Source organism: Microcaecilia unicolor, chromosome 8 (assembly GCF_901765095.1).
Source record: "Microcaecilia unicolor chromosome 8, aMicUni1.1, whole genome shotgun sequence".
Classification (NCBI taxonomy): domain Eukaryota; kingdom Metazoa; phylum Chordata; class Amphibia; order Gymnophiona; family Siphonopidae; genus Microcaecilia; species Microcaecilia unicolor.
In genome coordinates, this window is record NC_044038.1 from 193,949,814 (window position 1) to 193,970,007 (window position 20,194).

General features: G+C 45.8%; 1 protein-coding gene across 1 annotated transcript in view; it reads right to left on the reverse strand.

Moving 5' to 3' along the window:
- NSFL1C (NSFL1 cofactor) overlaps nt 1-20,194 on the reverse strand; it is a 75,374-nt gene that overhangs the window by 8,226 nt on the left and 46,954 nt on the right. The window contains exons 3-5 of the mRNA XM_030211618.1: nt 18,776-18,850; nt 16,410-16,575; nt 16,064-16,156 (exon numbers count right to left, since the gene is read on the reverse strand). Of these exons, the coding sequence (XP_030067478.1) occupies nt 16,064-16,156; nt 16,410-16,575; nt 18,776-18,850 (334 nt within the window). The remainder of the gene's footprint in view (nt 1-16,063; nt 16,157-16,409; nt 16,576-18,775; nt 18,851-20,194) is intronic.

The following is a 20,194-nucleotide window of genomic DNA, read 5'->3' on the forward strand; positions in this document are numbered from 1 at the left end:
TTCGATAGGGTCAGTTGGGACTTCCTGTTTGAATTACTGAAGTGGATGAAATTGCCCGCAGGGATTATGCGGGCAGTACAGGCCCTCTACACTGATATGAATGCACAGGTAGTGGTTAACGGCGAGACAACGGCAAGATTTTCTGTGGGAAGAGGGACACGTCAGGGTTGTCCCCTCTCACCATTGTTATTCGATCTGACACTGGAACCGCTGCTTAGGCTACTAAACTTGGAAACCGGGATAAGCGGAGTGCGTTTGGGAGATCAGGAGGCGAGAGTCCTAGCATACGCGGATGACATCCTTATGTTGCTTACTGACCCCCAGCGATCATTAAAAACTGCGTTGGAGGTGATTCGGGAATATGGCAATTTGTCAGGGTTCTCCCTGAACTATGATAAATCGGGAGCAATGCCCCTTGACGAAACTGTTAAAGCAAAATGGCAGGGGGAGTTCCCCATCACATGGGTAGGCTCTAAATTGAAGTATTTAGGGGTGATGATTTCCAATAACAATGTTTCACTGTACAGGGATAATGTTGACCCCCTCATGGACATGACTAAATGTAAATTGACCATGTGGCAAGAGTTACCACTTACAATTTGGGGACGAATTGCACTTTTCAACATGATGATAGCTCCCAAATGGCTCTATATATTTCAGCAACTACCCCTCTTTTTAAAATCTAAAGACGACAAAAAACTCATTAAAATAATACAGGGGTACTTGTGGCAAGGGAAAAAACCTAGATTAACATATGAGCAACTCACAACACCACGGGATGTGGGAGGAATGGGTCTTTTGAATATTAAGTTCCTGACGGTTGCCTGCTCTATGAGACATATCAATGACTGGTACCGGGGGACTTCGGATTTCTCTGTGACATTCGTGGAGATTTCCAGGATCCCCGGGATACATTTCAGTTCATTGCTGCATACCGGGGCTGCCTTGCCTGCGGATGTATTTAAAATGCATCCGCTGTTGCGAGCGCTAAGGGAGACCTGGAGATGGATATGTAGGAGACGCCACTTCTCGCCCCGGGTATCCCCTTGGCTGTCGATCCGTAATAATCCGGCTTTTCCACCAGGTCAAGGGAGCGGAATCTTTAGCAAATGGGAAAAACAGGGAATGGTGTACTTAGCACATATTGTGACAGAAGAAGGGAAAATGTACTCCTACCCTGACCTTCAACAAAAGTATAAGATTTCGGGGGGCAATCACTTTGCATACTACCAATTAAAACATTATTTGGCCTCTTTAGAGTGGACAGATCTAACGGAGGATGTGGTGGAGGTCCTGTCAGAGGATTTCACCCTAGGAGCCCAGCTTTCTGTTCCCTTAAAGTTTCATCATCAGCAGCTTAAAGATTCAACGGCAGAGCTAGATTACACAGGACTGGCACAGGGGTGGTCACGGGATTTAGAATGTGAGATTTCTCCCAAAGTTTGTAAAAAGTACCTACAATCCTTATACAGACAAAGGTTGTCAATACCGCAGAGAGAGAGGTTATATAAGTGGCTCCTAAGAACCCACATATCTCCGAGTAGAGCATTTAAGGCTGAATTTGTGGAAAATGGGAATTGTCCGAAATGCAAACATGAAATGGCCTCACTGGGACATATGTTCTGGAGCTGCAAACATGCAGAAAGGTTTTGGCAACGGGTGGGGCGCGAGGTAGATCGGATTTGGCAATGCACCTTTATTAGAGATCCCCAAATACTATTTAATAACTTTCGATACACAGTAGCACCTCCTGAGGGGCTCAAGGCGTTTTTACGCATGGGAGTGTACTATGGCATTAATTCAATTTTGCAGTTTTGGAGAGACAAGGAGGAGCCTCCCCTACAGGTGTGGCGGGCTCAAATGCTTAAGCAAATGCGAGTTGACCGGTGTGGAGTCAGAGAGATAGATAGTATACCAGGCCAACGGTTCAGGGCGCAGTGGGAACCAATGTGGGAGACCTTGACCCCTAGAGGGAGGAGTTATTTACTAAACTTTTAGAACTGCTAACGCATTACAATGAACCTGTGGTTTTTAGGGGAGGAGAGGGCAGAATATGAGATTAATGTGAAACTCCATTTAATATAGACAGTGATAGGTACTTAGCTCCTTAAAGCAGGCTAAAGGATTACCAAAGAGGGGTCGGGAAAGACATATGTGACAAGACGGCCTCCCCATAATTCAAATGATGGGTGGGTTCATTTGGATACACACACACTGGGTTAGAGAACATGAAGGCCTCGGGCTCTGTAGCTTAAACCTGTTTCTCTCGGATATAAGGTGGATAGATTGGGAAAGGTGTCAGACTCTGGGCAAAGAAAAGGGAAGGGGGTGGGAAGGACGAAGGGGAAAAGGGGGGGGGGGATTTGACAAGGAACTCACTGGAGAAGGTAGGAGGATTACACAGGAATACAGCACTTGCCCTATAAAATTTTGTAGTTATAAATGCTTGCGCTAATTGCGGAATGGAGGAGAGCTATCAGAGGTTCAGGCTCTTTGTCTATTCAGACAGTTGATGTCAGCAGAAATGTATGACAGGGTGAGTCTATGCATGCAACAATTTAAATACCTGATCAATTTGGCAAGGGCGGGGGGTGGGGGGGGTGGGAAAGGATGTAAGGAATAATAGACAATATAAATGACAGGATCACTATTAAGGTAGCAGTCAGCTAGTTGGAAGCTGAATGGATGCAATTTATAATTGTTGAATAGTTTCATGTTATGTAACCAAAGGACTGTTGATCCCCAATATGATAGAAGAAGGGAGTAATTTCCTAGAGAGGGAAGGGCAGTGGAGGGCCAGAAGGGGAGAAAAAGGGGGCATATGATGACTACTGTACTAGCCAATCTCTGTTTAGTTTGTTAAATGTTATGCTAATTGATTTATGTACAACGTACTAGTTGCCTGTCTACCTGATTTTGTCATCAATAAAAAAACTATTAAACATAATTCACTTTTCCCAGTTTTAGAGATTTCTCTATGGAACTCACTTCCCATCGCTACTAGAACCGATAGCAAATACCTCAACTTTAGGAAGAAATTAAAAACCTTATTATTCCCTAAGCCTACCACATGACTAGCTGCCATAGCATGACTCACAAAACCACTGGCTTTTGTATATTTTAGGGTGTATTTACCCCTTCTAATATACGAAGAAATAAATCACCCCAAGGCTGTGAATGAGGAAACAGATACTTTTATTTCTAAACCACCAAGTATAATTATAATTAGCCATTGCTCAGTAAGTGCAGTTTACAGAACACCATTTGTGATGAGAAGTACAACTCAATTTTATTTACCAGGTACAAATCAAATCAGTAGTTATTTGAGACTCCAAAGAATATACAAGCAACATGTACAATCAATTGATTATGGGAATATAATACCCCAGCTACACATAGGTGTTTTTCTGGGTCTGAGTCTTTAATACCAAAGCCATTTAGTGGATATAAAAGACTCAAAGCTACGTATGAGAAAGCAATTGGATTACTTGCCAATTCAGTTACAGCTCATTGGTTTCTCATAGGAGAGGGCAGCTTGGCTGTCTCTCTGGCTTGAAATAGGAAGTACACTCATTTTTATAAGTCCATTCAGGATACAGATAATATGACAGTAAGCACACCTGATTGGATCTATGTTAATGTTAATGATAGGCAATTTATTTGTTCTCGTCTATATGCCGTTTTGCATCCTTGCTCTGCCTGAATGCCATGTAAGGTCACAATGATAGGTAAAGTTCATATTCTTATTGATCTAACTATTGACCAGCTCATATTCTAACTGACCTAATTATTACTATATGCCTAATGCACGCTCATGCTGTTCTAATTAGTGCTGCAGCAAAACAGAACTAGCTTGCTCTGCTTGAGGACATTTGCTTTTAATGCCTGATTACAACTGTTTCTAAGTGCATTGCATTATAAACATGAACACTAACAAGCTACTGATAATAATATACCTCATTCCCATAATCTACCAGGCATGGACAACCCCCAACATCAACAACAACCCAACCACAATTCACCAACTCTATGTACAACCTACTAACAACTCACCAGACCAAAAATACAATAACTAACCTAAAGAAACCCCCCCCCACATACGAACACCACCAACAGAAAGAGAAAAAGAAAAACAACAACGACAAATTCAACCGCCAAGGAAACAGACAATTAATAAAAATAAACACATCTAACCTCCCTACAGAACCATACCGCTCAATCCGAATAGGATACATCAACGCTAGATCAGCAGTAAGCAACTCAGTAGACATACTAGACTGAATCACCACAGAGAAGGTAAAATTATGTATCATACCTGATAATTTTCTTTCCATTAATCATAGCTGATCAATCCATAGACTGGTGGGTTGTGTCCATCTACCAGCAGGTGGAGATAGAGAGCAAAGCTTTTGCCTCCCTATATGTGGTCATGTGCTGCCGGAAACTCCTCAGTATGTCGATATCAAAGCTCCATCCGCAGGACTCAGCACTTAGAGAATTACACCCACAAAGGGACACTCTGCCCAGCTCACCACCGCCGAAACGGGGGAGGGGAATTAACCCAGCTCATCCCCACACAAGTGGGGGAGGGGAATCTGTCCAGCTCATCCCCGCGGAGCGGGGGAGGGACACCACCCCGCCGATGCGGGGGGATCTGGCTTATCCTGCAACCGCAACCGCGGGAGGAGCTGACTGACCCTAACACCGCCGAAGCGGGAGGGGTACAAAGCTGCCCTACAGCCACACGAAGCGGGAGGGAGCGCCGGCAGAATTTAGGTCTCAATCCAGCCCTGTAAAACGGAGGGGAGAAGAATGCAGCAGCTCACTGTAACACAAACTCGTCTCAACTCTTGAAGAATCCAATTGAAAAAACTTGAACACGAAGTCCTCCTGAACAGGAACTGAAGACTAAACTTGAACCTGAAATGCAACCAGAATATAACCAGTACAGATATCTGGGAGGGGCTATGGATTGATCAGCTATGATTAATGGAAAGAAATATCAGGTATGATACATAATTTACCTTCCATATCATCATGCTGATCAATCCATAGACTGGTGTGGATGTACCGAAGCATACTCACCCGGGGCGGACATTGAACGCAACACTGAAGCTCCAAAACGGGCCTCCGCCTGAGCAGCCACAGTCAAGCGGTAATGCCTGGAGAAGGTATGGGCCGATGCCCAAGTTGCCGCCTTGCAAATCTCTTCCAAGGAGACGGACCCGGCCTCTGCCATACGAGGCCGCCTGAGCTCTAGTGGAGTGAGCCTTCAGACGGATAGGCGGCACCTTCCCCGCGGCCCACATAAGCCGCTGCAATGGCTTCCTTGACCCATCTTTGCCACTGTAGGCTTAGCAGCCCGCAGACCCTTACGAGGACCTGCAAACAGGACAAACAGTGATCGACTTCCGGAAATCATTGGTCACTTCCAAGTATCTGATGATGACTTGTCTCACATCTAGATATTTGAGAGCAGAGTACTCCTCTGGGTAGTCCTCCCTACGAAAGGATGGGAGACAGAGCTGCTGATTCACATGGAAGCGAGAAACAATCTTGGGCAGGAAGGAAGGCACTGTGCGAATAGACACTCCTGCCTCAGTGAACTGCAGAAAAGGCTCTCAACATGATAGGGCCTGGAGCTCGGAAACTCTTCTGGCTGAAGTGATAGCCACGAAAAAGACTGCTTTCAACGTCAGGTCTTTCAGAGATGCCCTCGACAAGGGTTCAAAAGGCGGCTTCTGCAAGGCTCTTAGCACCAGGTTGAGATTCCACGCAGGCACCACTGAGTGCAGAGGAGGGCGCAGGTGATTAACTCCCTTGAGAAAACATACCACATCTGGCTGCGAAGCCAGGGAAGCACCCTTCGGCGGCTCCTGAAGCAAGCCAGAGCCGCTACCTGGACTTTAAGGGAACTGAGCGACAGGCCTTTCTCCAGACCTTCTTGCATGAACGCCAACACTGAAGAGATTGGAGCAGTGAAGGGAGAAAGTGAGCCGGCTTCACACCACGCTGCAAAGGTACGCCAAACCCTGGCGTAAGCAGTAGAAGTAGCCATCCCATGGCTTTTCCTACCATCTCTATGCTGATGACTCCCAAATCTACCTTTCTACCCCTGATATCTCACCTTGCATCCAAACCAAAGTTTCAGCGTGCTTGTCTGACATTGCTGCCTGGATGTCTCAACGCCACCTGAAATTAAATATGACCAAAACTGAGCTTCTCATTTCCCCCCCCCAAACCCACCTCCCCGCTCCCCCCGTTTCTATTTCTGTTGATGGCTCTCTCATTCTCCCTGTCTCCTCAGCTTCGAAACCTTGGGGTCATCTTGACTCTTCTCCTCTCCTTCTCTGCTCATATCCAGTAGACCGCCAAGACCTGTCGTTTCTTTCTTTACAACATCCGTAAATCCGGCCCCTTTCTTTCCGAGCACTCTACCAAAACCCTCATCCACACCCTTGTCACCTCTCGTCTAGACTACTGCAATCGGCTTCTTGCTGGCCTCCACTTAGTCACCTCTCCCCCTCTCCAGTCGGTTCAAACTCTGCTGCCCGTCTCATCTTCCGCCAGGGGTCGCTTTACTCATACTACCCCTCTCCTCAAGACCCTTCACTGGCTCCCTATCCGTTTTTCCGCATCCTGTTCAAACTTCTTCTACTAACCTATAAATGTACTCACTCTGCTGCTCCCAGTATCTCTTACAAACACTCGTCTTCCCTACACCCCCTTCCCGTGCACTCCGCTCCATGGATAAATCCTTCTTATCTGTTCCCTTCTCCACTACTGCCAACTCCAGACTTCGCGCCTTCTGTCTCGCTGCCACCCTACGCCTGGAATAAACTTCCTGAGCCCCCTACGTCTTGCCCTATCCTTGGCCACCTTTAAATCTAGACTGAAAGCCCACCTCTTTAACATTGCTTTTGACCTCGTAACCACTTGTAACCACTCGCCTCCACCTACCCCTCCTCTCTTCCTTCCCGTTCACATTAATTGATTTGATTTGCTTACTTTATTTATTTTTTGTCTATTAGATTGTAAGCTCTTTGAGCAGGGACTGTCTTCTTCTATGTTTGTGCAGCGCTGCGTATGCCTTGTAGCGCTATAGAAATGCTAAATAGTAGTAGTAGTAGTAGTAGAGTGCTTCCTCGCTCTCAGCATAGTGGCGATGACCTTGTCTGAGAAGCCCTTCTTCCTCAGACACTGCCGCTCAATAGCCAGGCCGTAAGACCAAAGGGGGAGGGATCCTCCATCACCACGGGACCCTGATGCAACAGGCCCTGCTCCACTGGCAGTCGCAGAGGGTCGTCCACTGAGAGCCTGATCAAGTCCGCATACCAGGGACGTCTGGGCCAGTCCGGACCCACCAGGCTTATCCGGCCCGGATGCTTTGCCACCCGGTCTAGCACCCTGCCCAACATGGGCCAGGGCGGGAACACATAGAGAAGCTCCTGTGTTGGCCACTGTTGGAGAAGAGCATCTACTCCCAGAGATCGAGGGTCCCGTCCTCTGCTGAAAAAGCGCGGCACTTGACAATTGGCCGATGACGCCATCAGATCTAGGCTCGGCTGGCCCCAGCGCTTCGTGATGTCCAAGAACGCCTGAGCCAATAACTGCCACTCTCCGGGATCCAAGGTATGGCGACTGAGAAAGTCCACCTTGACATTCATGACTCCGGCAATGTGGGCCGCTGACAGCTGTTCCAGGTTCGCTTCCGCCCACTGGCATAGATTCATGGCCTTCTTGGCTAGAGGGGCGCTCTTGGTACCTCCCTGGTGGTTGACATAGGCCACAGCCGTGGCATTGTCCGACAGGACCTGTACTGGCTTCAACGCCAGTACCGGGAGGAACTCCAAAAGCGCCAACCGAATGGCTCTGAGTTCCAGGAGGTTGATAGACCACTTTGCCTCTGCAGGAGACCAGAGCCCCTGCGCTGTCCTTCCCAAGCAGTGGGCTCCCCAGCTCGTCAAAGAGGCGTCCGTCGTGACGACAATCCACTCCGGGGTCACAAGAGGCATTCCTGCAGGACAACTTGTCTGTCTTCAGCCACCAGCTCAGCGCCTTGTGCACTGCTGGCTCCAAGGGAAGGCGCACAGCATAATCCTCCGACACTGGAGTCCAGCGCTGCAGCAGAGAGTGTTGTAGTGGTCTCATATGAGCCCTGGCCTAGGGCACTACTTCCATCGTGGCCGTCATAGAGCCCAACAGCTGCACATAGTCCCAAGCCCGAAGAGGAGAGGCCTACTAGAACTGGTCCACCTGAGCCTGAAGCTTGACAATCCGATTGTCTGGCAGGAAACTCTGCCCACTTGGGTGTCGAATTGAACTCCTAGATACTCCAAGGACTGAGTCGGGCGCAGCTGGCTTTTCTCCCAGTTGATGATCCACCCCAGGGAGCTCAAAAGAGCAATCACCCGGTCCACAGCTTTGCCGCACTCTGCATAAGAGGGGGCTCGGATCAACCAGTCGTCCAGATAAGGATGGACTTGTACTCCTTCCTTTCGCAGGAAGGTCGCGATGACCACCATTACTTTGGAGAAGGTCCGCGGAGCAGTAGCCAACCCGAATGGGAGGGCTCTGAACTGGAAGTGTCGGCCCAGTACTGCAAAACGCAGAAAGCGTTGATGAGGCCAGATGGGAATATGCAAATACGCTTCCTTGATGTCCAAGGATGCCAGGAACTCCCCTGCCTTCACTGCCACTATAACAGAGCGGAGAGTCTCCATGCGAGTGCCGAACTTTCAAGGCCCGATTGACCCCTTTGAGGTCGAGGATAGGCCGTACAGAACCTCCTTTCTTTGGTACCACAAAGTAAATGGAGTAACGTCCCCTTGCCAAGCTGAATTTCTGGCACCGGAACGACCGACCCAGGCAGATCAGATTGTCCAAAGTCTGCTGCACTGCCACAGGCTTTGACCGGGAGACTTGCAGGGAGAGAGTACAAACCCGTCTCTTAAGGGTCGGCAGAACTCTAGCTTGTAGCCGTCTCTGATGACTTCCAGCACCCAAGCGTCTGAAGTTACCCTGGTCCACTCGCCCAGAAACGAGGACAGGCGTCCTCCAATCTGCACTGGGCCATGGACCAGGGCCCCCGTCATTGGGTACGAGACCCTGGGGAGGACCGGAGGGCGCACCTCCGGGACGGCGGTCTCTGCGAAAGGAATGCTGCTTGGGGAGAAGTTCCTTTTGAAGGAAGAGGGGGCAGAGGAGCCCGACTTGCCCGGGCGGTACCGACGGGCTTCCTGAAACCGTCCTCTGGAGTTACCGGGGCGAGCACTGGCCCGAGCTGACCTCTGGTAACCTCTTGCCCTTAGACGTGCCGAGAACGGTCACAATTTTGTCCAGCTCGACCCCAAAGAGCAGCTTGCCTTTATTTTATTTTATTTTTTTTTCATTTTCACATTTTTACAAGCATTACTACTTGAATAGGTAAACAGTTAAGAAATGGTCACATAATTAGGCAAAGTAAAAGAGGAAAATATTACAAACTTATATTAGACCACCAAATTGGAGGGGCTAAGAGCCGTTATCTTAGGAGAAAGAAATTTAGTAAGTTATATCACAAGATTGAAATAAAGCAATAGCAGATTAAACAAACCCCAAATATATATATAATCTCCCCACATCCTAATCTTAGGGCAAAACATAACGGTTTAGATTCAAAAAGCATTATAATAGTTTTTTCTGTAGAATAAATTGTTTTAAGTGTTCGGGTTCAAAGAAAACATATTTTACCCCTAAATATTTAATGTTGCATTTACAAGGATAGTTCAAGTGGAATGAGGCTCCTAAGACAAAATTTCAACACGAAGTGCTAAAAAGTCTTTTTCTTCTATTTTGAGTTAGTTTAGTGACATCTGGGAATACCCAGATTTTCCCCCCATAAAATGGGGTTTGCAAGTTCTTCAAAGCCATCTTTCTAACGGATTCTAAATCTTGAGGAAATATGAATGAAACCAGCAAGGTTTGCCGGTCGGTTATATCAGTTAACGAAGTTTCTAATAAGTCTGATACATTTAAATTCTGTTGTTCCAACTCTTGTAGTGATTTCTTTGTAGGAAGATAATAAATTTTATTCACCGGAGGTATATTTTCAAAGGTAAATTTCAAATTTTCCATCAGATACCTTTTAAAAATTTCTAATGGGGAATATATAGAAGTCCGTGGGAAATTCAAAAATCGTAAATTTAACCTCCTATTATGATTTTCAAAATGTTCCAACTTTTTATGTATCAGCGTGTTATCTTGTATTAATTTTACTGAAATTTCCTTCAATTTAGAAGTTTCATTAGACAAATTTTGAATCTTTTCAGTTACCTCTTCTTTCATAGAGGAAAATGCAGAAGTTAATTCATTTACTTTACCCAAAAGCGGTTCAATCTTGCTAGTTGATTCCATCACCGTCTGTAGAGTCTCCATTATTGCCTCAAGAGTCACCGCCGGCGAGGAGACAAAAGATTTTCCTGGCCTCTGTGCCATCTGACTCTCAGCCTTTGCTGTAATACAGGCCTCAGCTGTATCTTCGAAGTGGGGACCCGGTAGTAGCTCTCCTCTCTCGTTTCCACGATTAGGGGCTACTCGCCCATCATCGAAGTCAGCTGGTTGCGGTAGTGGTGGGCGCACCGGGGGGGACAATGAAACGTCCTGCCCCTGGAGCTCAGCCTCTCCTCGGGCGTCCAGCTCAGCAGGGCTTCCCGGCGTCGTAACAGGGGTTCTCGCAAGGAATCCTTGGATAGAAAGCTGCGTCGGAGTCGAAGTTCGAACCGGCAGGGTTCCGGTTCTCAAAACCCCTTTCCTCTTGGTATGCGGCATCAGCGAAAAGGAATTAGGTAAAATTTTTAGTAGAAAATTCAACCAGGAGGTATGGGTTTAACACAGCACTATCCAACGGCTCTCTCGTGGAGTGGTGTTACTGCCGCCATCTTGCTCCGCCCTCAGCAGCTTGCCTTTAAAAGGTAACTTAGCCAGGCGGGACTTAGAGGCGTGGTCAGCAGACCAATGCTTCAGCCAAAGCCACCGCCGCGCAGAGACTGTCTGAGCCATACCTTTAGCCGAGGCTCTCAAGACATCATACAGCAAGTCTGCCAAATAAGCCAAGCCCGATTCCAGGGCCGGCCAATCAGCCCTCAAGGAAGGATCCGAGGGGGAAGCCCGCTGCACAATCGTCAGGCACGCCCTGGCCACATAGGAGACGCAAACTGAGGCCTGCAAACTTAAAGCAGCCGCCTCGAAGGACGACCTTAAGGCCGCCTCCAATCTTCTGTCTTGGGCGTCCTTTAGGGCTGTGCCACCTTCCACCGGCAACGCCGTTTCTTAGTCACCGCAGTGATTAAAGAATCCACGGTAGGCCAAAGAAAGGCCTCCCGTTCACTTTCAGGCAGAGGATAGAGGCGGGACATAGCCCTAGCCACTTTGAGGCTCGCTTCCGGGACATCCCATTGAGCCGAAATCAAGGTGTGCATGGCATCATGCACGTGGAAGGTTGTAGGCGGGCGCTTCGTCCCCAGCATAATGGCGGAGCCAACAGGGGCTGAGGGAGAGATGTCCTCCGGAGAGGAAATCTTCAAAATGCTCATGGCCTGCACTAACAGGTTGGGCAAGTCCTCTGAGCGAAAAATCCGCGCTGCAGAGGGGTCATCCGCTCCATCCGAGCGGGAATCCGTCTCCTCCAAGGAATCCCCAAAGAACCGTTGGGAGAACCCAGATACGCTGCCCTCATCTACATCAGAGGAGACAGAGTCCTCTAAGGCCTGGAAATCCACCCGAGGGCGTTTACTTCCGGGGGCCTCACCCCCTTTATTGGACAAGGGAGCCGAGGCAGCGTTTTGCATAAGGAAGGCCTGATGCAGCAGCAAAATGAACTCGGGGGAGAAACCCCCCAGACTGTGCACTTCAGCAGCCTGGGCCACAGCCCTAGACGCACCCTCAACCGGCGCTCACAAGAGCGGGGGAGAAACATGCTGCGCATCCAAAATGGCGTCCGGCGCTTAACTTTGGCCGCTTTTTTGCCGTCGCCCAAATCAAGGGCGGCCATAGAATTAACGTCTCCCACCTCAAGGGCGGCCCAAGAAGAAGCCGTCCGAGCAGAGTGGCCGGCCAAGATGGCGGAGGCGAGCAGCGGGGGATGGGCGTTTATGGCGGGAAAAACCGCCGCACCGGAGGAAGAACCGGGACACTGACCGGTCTCCAAACTGACACCCAACAAGGGCGAATCAGACTTTAAGACCCCCGCATCCCCGCTAGAAGCACACACGCGGTCCGGGGAGCGATTCTTTGCGCCCTCGCCCTCCGACGCCATAGGCCACGTGGAGACCGATCGGGGAACCCCCTGCCCGCTACAAAAAGGTAAAAATTACCTGCTTCTCGCTCCGAGTTGTAACGACCTGGTGTCCCAGTGAGTAGCTGCAATAAACGTTGAAATAAACGTTGAAATAAACGCCCTTAAGGACGTCCAAAAATTTTTTTTTTTTTCAACGGAGCCAGCGGGATGGGGGAGAAAAGGAGGGACCTGGCACCACCAGGTTTGCACTTGCTCAAGAAGAGCCCTCAACCCCAGGTACTCAACAAAACCTAAAAATTAGGCTTGGAGACCTAGCCAGAGCTGCTGCTGTGTGTGACCACCACCTGCTGAGATAGAGAACATACTGGGGAGTTTCCGGCAGCACATGACCACATATAGGGAGGCAAAAGCTTTGCTCTCTATCTCCACCTGCTGGTAGATGGACACAACCCACCAGTCTATGGATTGATCAGCATGATGATATGGAATCTAGACCTTTTATTCATCACGGAAACATGGTTCCACAGCCCTACAGACCCCGCCATCATAGACACATGCCCTCCAGAATACAAAATCACCCACTGGACAAGAAATGGAAAAAGAGGTGGCGGAATAGTCATAATTTACAAATCCGAGTTCACCATCACAACAACTGGTGAATCCACCTCACCACAACTCGAGATCGCCTCAACAAGAATCACTCATCCGAACCTACAAGGACACTTCAGCGCAATCCTATTCTACAGACCACCAGGAAAATGGAAAGACTCCCAAACGCAACTCATGGATTTCATCTCGAACACACGTCTCTGCCTCAAACATCCTCATAATAGGAGATATCAACCTACACCTCGAAGACGACACCTCAACAGGCACACAAGAATGCAAAGAATTCTTAAAACTCTGGGATTTACACGCACCTAATACTCAACCAACACACGTAAAGGGACACACACTAGACATCATTACACACAAATTCGACTCAGACTCAACTCTCCTACTTACAGACACAAGATGGACACCCACACCATGGACAGATCACCATAAAGCATATGTCTCCCTCCACTGGCGAAAAACACACAAAAACGCAGTCAACAAACATGAACAAACAACATACACCACGAGAGGAAAAATAGACCCCATAACATTCTGCCAACAGGTCTACCAAAATGAATGGTCAACAAATACAGACTCCATTCAATTCCTCCAAGAATGGGATGACATATGCAAAACAACATTAGATAAAATTGCCCCAATCCTAACCAGAACATCACGTAGGAAAAAATCAACTCCATGGTTCACCGAAGAGCTGAAAAAACTCAAAACACAAGTCAGAAAGCTAGAACGCGCATGGAACAAAAAAAAAAAAGATGAACACACACTGAATGCCTGGAAATCACTTCGGAGGAAATACAAATATACCATAAAACAGACTAAAAGACTACACTACAAAACAATGATTGGACCAAACTACAAAGACACACACAAACTCTTCTACCTTGTAAATAAATTGCTAGACACCACACCAGTTACAAACAATAGCAGTGATACACCAGGGGTCAACGACCTCGCGAAATACTTCAAGGAAAAAATTATACAATTACGACTTGAAATACCCACCAGCCCTATTGAATATGCCACACTCCTAAACTGTCTAGACCCAGAAGACGGAATATAACCAGCAGACAGGATCTGGACCGAATTCGAATTACTGCCAGAGGACCTCATCTCTAAAACGCTCAAAAGATTTGCCAAATCCCATTGCAAACTAGATATCTGCCCAAACAACCTCATGAAATCAGCTCCTCAACAATTCATAATAGACCTAATGAACCACGTGAATTTCATGCTACAAAACGGACTTTTCCCAAAGGAAAAGTTTTACTCACCCCAATACCCAAAGACACAAAGAAAAAAACAAGCGAAATAACTAACTACAGACCAGTAGCATCTATTCCACTAATAACCAAAATAACCGAAGGGATAGTAACCAAACAACTCACAAATTATCTCAACAAGTTCTCAATACTGAATGATGCCCAATCAGGATTCCGGTCAAATCACAGCACAGAAACAGTACTAATTACCCTAATGACCAAATTCAAACAAATGATTGCTACCGGCACCAACATACTCCTCTTACAATTTGACATGTCAAGTGCCTTTGACATGGTTGACCACGGAATCCTATTACACATACTTGAATATTTTGGCATCAGAGGCAATGTCCTAAACTGGTTCAAGGGGTTCCTAACCTTGCGCTCATATCAAGTCACATCAAATTCAACTACGTCTGCTGCATGGACACCTGAATGTGGAGTACCGCAGGGATCCCCCCTCTCGCCAACTATTTTCAACCTAATGATGATCCCCTTGGCAAAACTTCTATCAAATCATAACCTTAACCCTTACATATATGCAGATGATGTAACGATATATATTCCTTTCAAACAAGACATTAACGAAATCTCCAACGAAATCAACCAAAGTCCACACATCATGAATACCTGGGCAGATGCATTCCGATTGAAACTGAATGCAGAAAAAACTCAATGCCTCATCCTTACCTCCCAATACAACACAAATAAATTTACCGCTATTAACACACCTAAACTAAATCTGCCAATCTCTGAAACTTTAAAAATCCTTGGAGTCACTATCAACCGCCACCTAACACTTGAGACTCACGCGAACAACACAACCAAAAAGATGTTCTACTCCATGTGGAAACTGAAAAGAATAAGACCATTCTTTCCAAGATCTGTCTTCCGCAGCCTAGTACAATCACTCGTACTCAGTCACCTGGACTACTGTAACTCACTATACACAGGCTGCAAAGAACAAATACTGAGGAAACTTCAAACAGCCCAGAATACAGCAGCCAGACTCATCTTCGGAAAACCAAAATACGAAAGTGCAAAACCCTTACGTGAGAAACTACACTGGCTCCCACTCAAGGAACGTATCACCTTTAAAGTATGCACCTTAGTTCAAAAAATTATTCACGGTGAAGCCCCTGCATACATGTCTGATTTAATAGACCTGCCACCCAGAAACGCTAAAAGATCATCCCGAACTTTCCTCAATCTCCACTTCCCTAAGTGCAAAGGCATAAATACAAAGTACTACATGCATCAACCTTCTCTTATATGAGCACACAACTCTGGAATACACTACCACGCAACCTGAAAACGATCTACGAATTAACCGATTTCCACAAACGATTGAAGACTTGTCTCTTTGAGAAAATTTATTGCAAGGATCACATGAAGTCCATACACACCAATAAAAATGCATCAATACACTCTCTTCTGAATTCTCTTACCCCGTATTTTCACCACACTTAAAACTCCACCCACATATAAAATTGATATACCCTAATGTTCTCTTGCTATTGTTCTATCGCCCTATCTTTTCCCCATTGTAACATTCCATTGTTTCTACGCCCCTAACGATGTTTTGACTTGACTTTGTCTTCCCATAACTCCTCACAATGTAACCCATAATCGTACTGTAACACATTGTATTTCCATCATTCAAAATGTATTGTAAGCCACACTGAGCCCGCAAATAGGTAGGAAATGTGGGATACAAATGCAATAAAATAAAAAAATAAATAAGTGTCTAATAAACTTGAAACAAAGCTTGCAGCTGGCTAAGTCTGTGGGAATCAAATTCCCCAGTCAGATATTTGGCTGTCCCACTCTGCTATTATAGCAATGAAAAGAACAAGCTACTAAGAAAGAAATTCCTAAAGGAGGGGGGAGCACAGCAGCTTGTACTCACATCCTGAGCAGAATGCTGCCTCCTTTCTGCCTCTACATATGCAGACTCTTCCTCTGGTGCTGCCCCCAGACGGTATCCGCCACCAGTAAATGGCTGGGAAAGGAACAGACAAAATTACAGTTAAATGGAATGCATGCAGCACACTGCAGGTTCCTAGTCTCAAGATGGCTGTTCACGTGCAGGGATTTCAGTCCTCCTCCTAGACTTCTAGAGCTGTATTTCAACTGGAGGAAACTGGGTTCTCTGCTGAAGCAAGACGAGAATTTTTCAGCACTGCTAATGTATCAACAAGGAAACAAACACATATGCAGCTGTCACACCACTGGGGTTCTGGGCTCAGTCTTACCATGGCTCTACTGCTCTCGCCAGAGCTCTTTGATGTCCGATCCACCGCTACAGCTCCATGTTCTTTGGCCCCTTTAAATAAATCCTCTACCAACTCATTGGGACTTTTCTTTCTAGGGGGCCCAACAATCTGTTGTCCGCTTCTCTCAGAGCCCCCAGCATAAAACCTGCACAGAAAGAACACAGGAATACCACAGCTCTGTCAGTTTTTTTCCTCATAAAACTTAGAAAGATTCCCAAGTCACTGACCAGAGCCACAAAACAGACAAAGATCTCCCCAACACTACAAAATGAAAGCAGAGAGAAGCAGAAGCAACAACGGCATTGATAATGAATAAACCTCACGGTACTATGTAAGCCACATTGAGCCTGCACATAGGTGGGAAAATGTGGGGTACAAATGCAACAAACAAACTAATAAATAAATAAATCATTCATACAAAAATACTCAAAATGGGCAAGGACGTCACCAATGACACAAATCACAGCCAGAAGGCCCAAAGGAAACCCACAGACTTCAAGGGTTACCAGCAGGTGGCTCTTAAAGGCCTAATAAATCTGAAGTCCGATTAGTGTATAATCAAAAAATAGAGCCTGCCATGGGTGGGAGGGCGTGGGGTACAAATGTAACAAAATAATAATCAATTTTTCACTCTTTCAAAAAGTACAAAGACCAGGGGACACTCAATGAAATTACATGGAAATCCTTTTAAAACAAATAGGAGAAATATTTTTTCACTCCAAGAATAGTTAAGCTCTGGAACTCGCTCCTGGAGGATGTGGTAACAGCAGTTAGCGTATCTGAGTTTTAAAAAGGGTTGGACAATTCCTGGATGAAAAGTCTGTAGTCTGTTATTGAGATGAACATGGGGGAAGCCACTGTTTGCCCTGGGATTGGTAGCATGGAATGTTGCTACTAATTGGATTTCTGCCAGGTACTTGCGACCTGGATTGGCCACTGCTGGAAGCAGGATACTGGGCTAGATGGTCCCAAAAAACAACAAGGCAAGCGATCTGCAAAATCCAATATGGAAAAAGAAGCCAGCAGATCAATATAACATCAGAAAGATTTTATTGAAGATACCGCATGTATTGAATTATAATAAATAAAACAACAAATTTAAAATATAAAAACAACATACTTAACATATAAAACTAAACATGAATAAGTATGTGGTATACATAGAAAGGACCACTTAATACAAATAAATAAATCATCCCATCACAAAAAACGCATTATATGTATTTAAAAATTGTATATATATATACAAGTATGTATACGATTCCCAACATATATATAATATATACAATTTTTAAATACATATAATGCGTTTTTTGTGATGGGATGATTTATTTATTTGTATTAAGTGGTCCTTTCTATGTATACCACATACTTATTTATTCATGTTTAGATTTTATATACATGTATGTATAACATTCTATTATCATTTTATAGCTTATACGTTATCTATTTGCTCATGAATATATGAGAAATTATGGTGGTATGTTGTTTTTATATGTTAAGTATGTTGTTTTTATATTTTAAATTTGATGTTTTATTTATTATAATTCAATCTGTTTGTTTATTGTAGCCCCTGACGCAGCCCTTGGTGGGCGAAACACGGCCTGTGTTGGGCAATTTGTTTACATGCGGTATCTTTAATAAAATCTTTCTGATGTTATATTGATCTGCTGGCTTCTTTTTCCATACTGGGCTAGATGGACCATTGGTCTGAACCACTATGGCTATTCTTATGTTCTTACGTCTAAGTGCCCCAATGTCATACACTTAGCACCAATTCTATGACTATCTTGGCACCATGATTACATTATATAATACTACCATTATGTTGGCATTGGCATGGTTGTGTTTAAGTGTCTTATACCATGTCAAATGGCAGGTGTAAGGTGGCAATGCCTGTGTGCCAAACAATATGCATAGATAGTTTATACAATATTATAAACATGTCTATGCACCACCCACATATATGCCCCCCTCGCAGTTATACACTATGAGCCCAATATTCAGCCGGAAGTGGGCAGCACTTTTGCTGTCCATCACTGGCATTAAACCTGAATATCCAATGTTGGACCATTTCCGGTGACCAGCATTGAATATGCAGGTTTTTTTTTAACAGCTAAAAAGTTAACTGGTTAAGCCGATATTCAGCACTATCTGTCTGTCCTACCCTTATCCCTTATTTGTCCTGTCTGTCTGTCCTGATTTAGATTGTAAGCTCTTTTGAGCAGGGACTGTCTTTTCTTCATGTTCAATTTTGAAGCGCTGCGTACGACTGGTAGCGCTATAGAAATGATTTGTAATAGTAGTAGTTCTATTCGTGTATAAAAGCAAGCTATTTAACTGACCTTTGCCCTTCATCCTCATCCTCTTCTTCTTCTTGAGCATGGATCAGGTCTCTGAAGGAAGTTACTCTGTGACCACTGACAGCATAAGCAGAGAGTGAAAAATAAAGCAAGCATTAGAAAGAAATCACTTTAGTCCTTGCAGTACAATAAAAGTATGTATGACAATAGCAATGTGAACCTTGTAGCATTTCAATATTGTACATGTCCTAATTCTTTTCAACATTTTTATTACTAACCGCAGAAAAATCTGCAGGTTTGCTGCTGATACAGATTGCCTTGTAAGAGTCTCACACTTATGTACATTTTTCACATACCACTGTCTAAAAAAATACAATTGCACTGAGAAATTAGTTCTAACTTGGGACTAAAGAAAATTAGCAGGTAAGAAGTAAGAACTAATTTCTCCTTCGTTAGCATCACCAATAGATCAGTCCAGTCTTCTGGGACGTATCAAAGCAGTCCTCAAGTAGGGTGGGAACTAGATAGGTAATTATGACCAAAGCCTATCTTGGATAAAAGCACTATACCGTACTCCCCCAATTTCATTTATGGAAATATTTCATCTCTTCTTAATTTACATAGAGGCACACATCAAGGATGTCTACTTTCTCCCTTATTATTTGTAATAGAAATAGAACCCCTAGCAACAACCATTAGAAATTCAGATATCATCAGTGGTATGCTGGAGCCAGCTTGATAAAGCTGGTTGTTAAATTTTGTAAGATCTTGTGAGACGGTTGTTCTGGCACGGCGAGCCGACTCCAGTAAATGAGGTAAGCATGGCAGGAAGGCGCCACAGGCCATGCTTACCCCGCTTAGCTCACCTCCCACAGCCCTCATTTGCCTGCGCCTGCCCCACGCCACCTGGGGGGGGGGGGGGTGGGTTAAATCTTTACCTCCGTCGCAGCGGCCGCATCATTGAAAGCCCTGCCAGTCTCTAGCTTTCCCTTGGTGAGTTCGTTCCCTCAGAGTCCCGCCCTCACAGAAAGAGGAAACATCAGAAGAAGGCGGGACTCTGAGGGAACGACTCACCAAGGGAAGGCTAGAGACGGGCAGGGCTTTTAATGACGCAGTCGCTTCGATGGAGGTAATAAAAAAAGATTTAAACCATGCAGGGTGGCACTGTGGCAGGAAGAAAAAGGGGGCTGTTGGGGGGAGAAGAGGGTGGGCAGGTGTATATGAATGGGAGGGGAGGATGGAGGCGAATCGCTGGACATGGATGGGAGCGGGAGGGCAGGGAAGAGAGGAGAATTGCTGGGTATGGATGGACGGAGGGGGGAAGGGGAGAGAAGAGAATTGCTGGGTATGAATGGACAGAGGGGGGCAGGGGAGAGAAGAGAATTGCTGGGTATGGATGGACGGAGGGGGGGCAGGGGAGAGAAGAGAATTGCTGGGTATGGATGGACGGAGGGAGGCAGG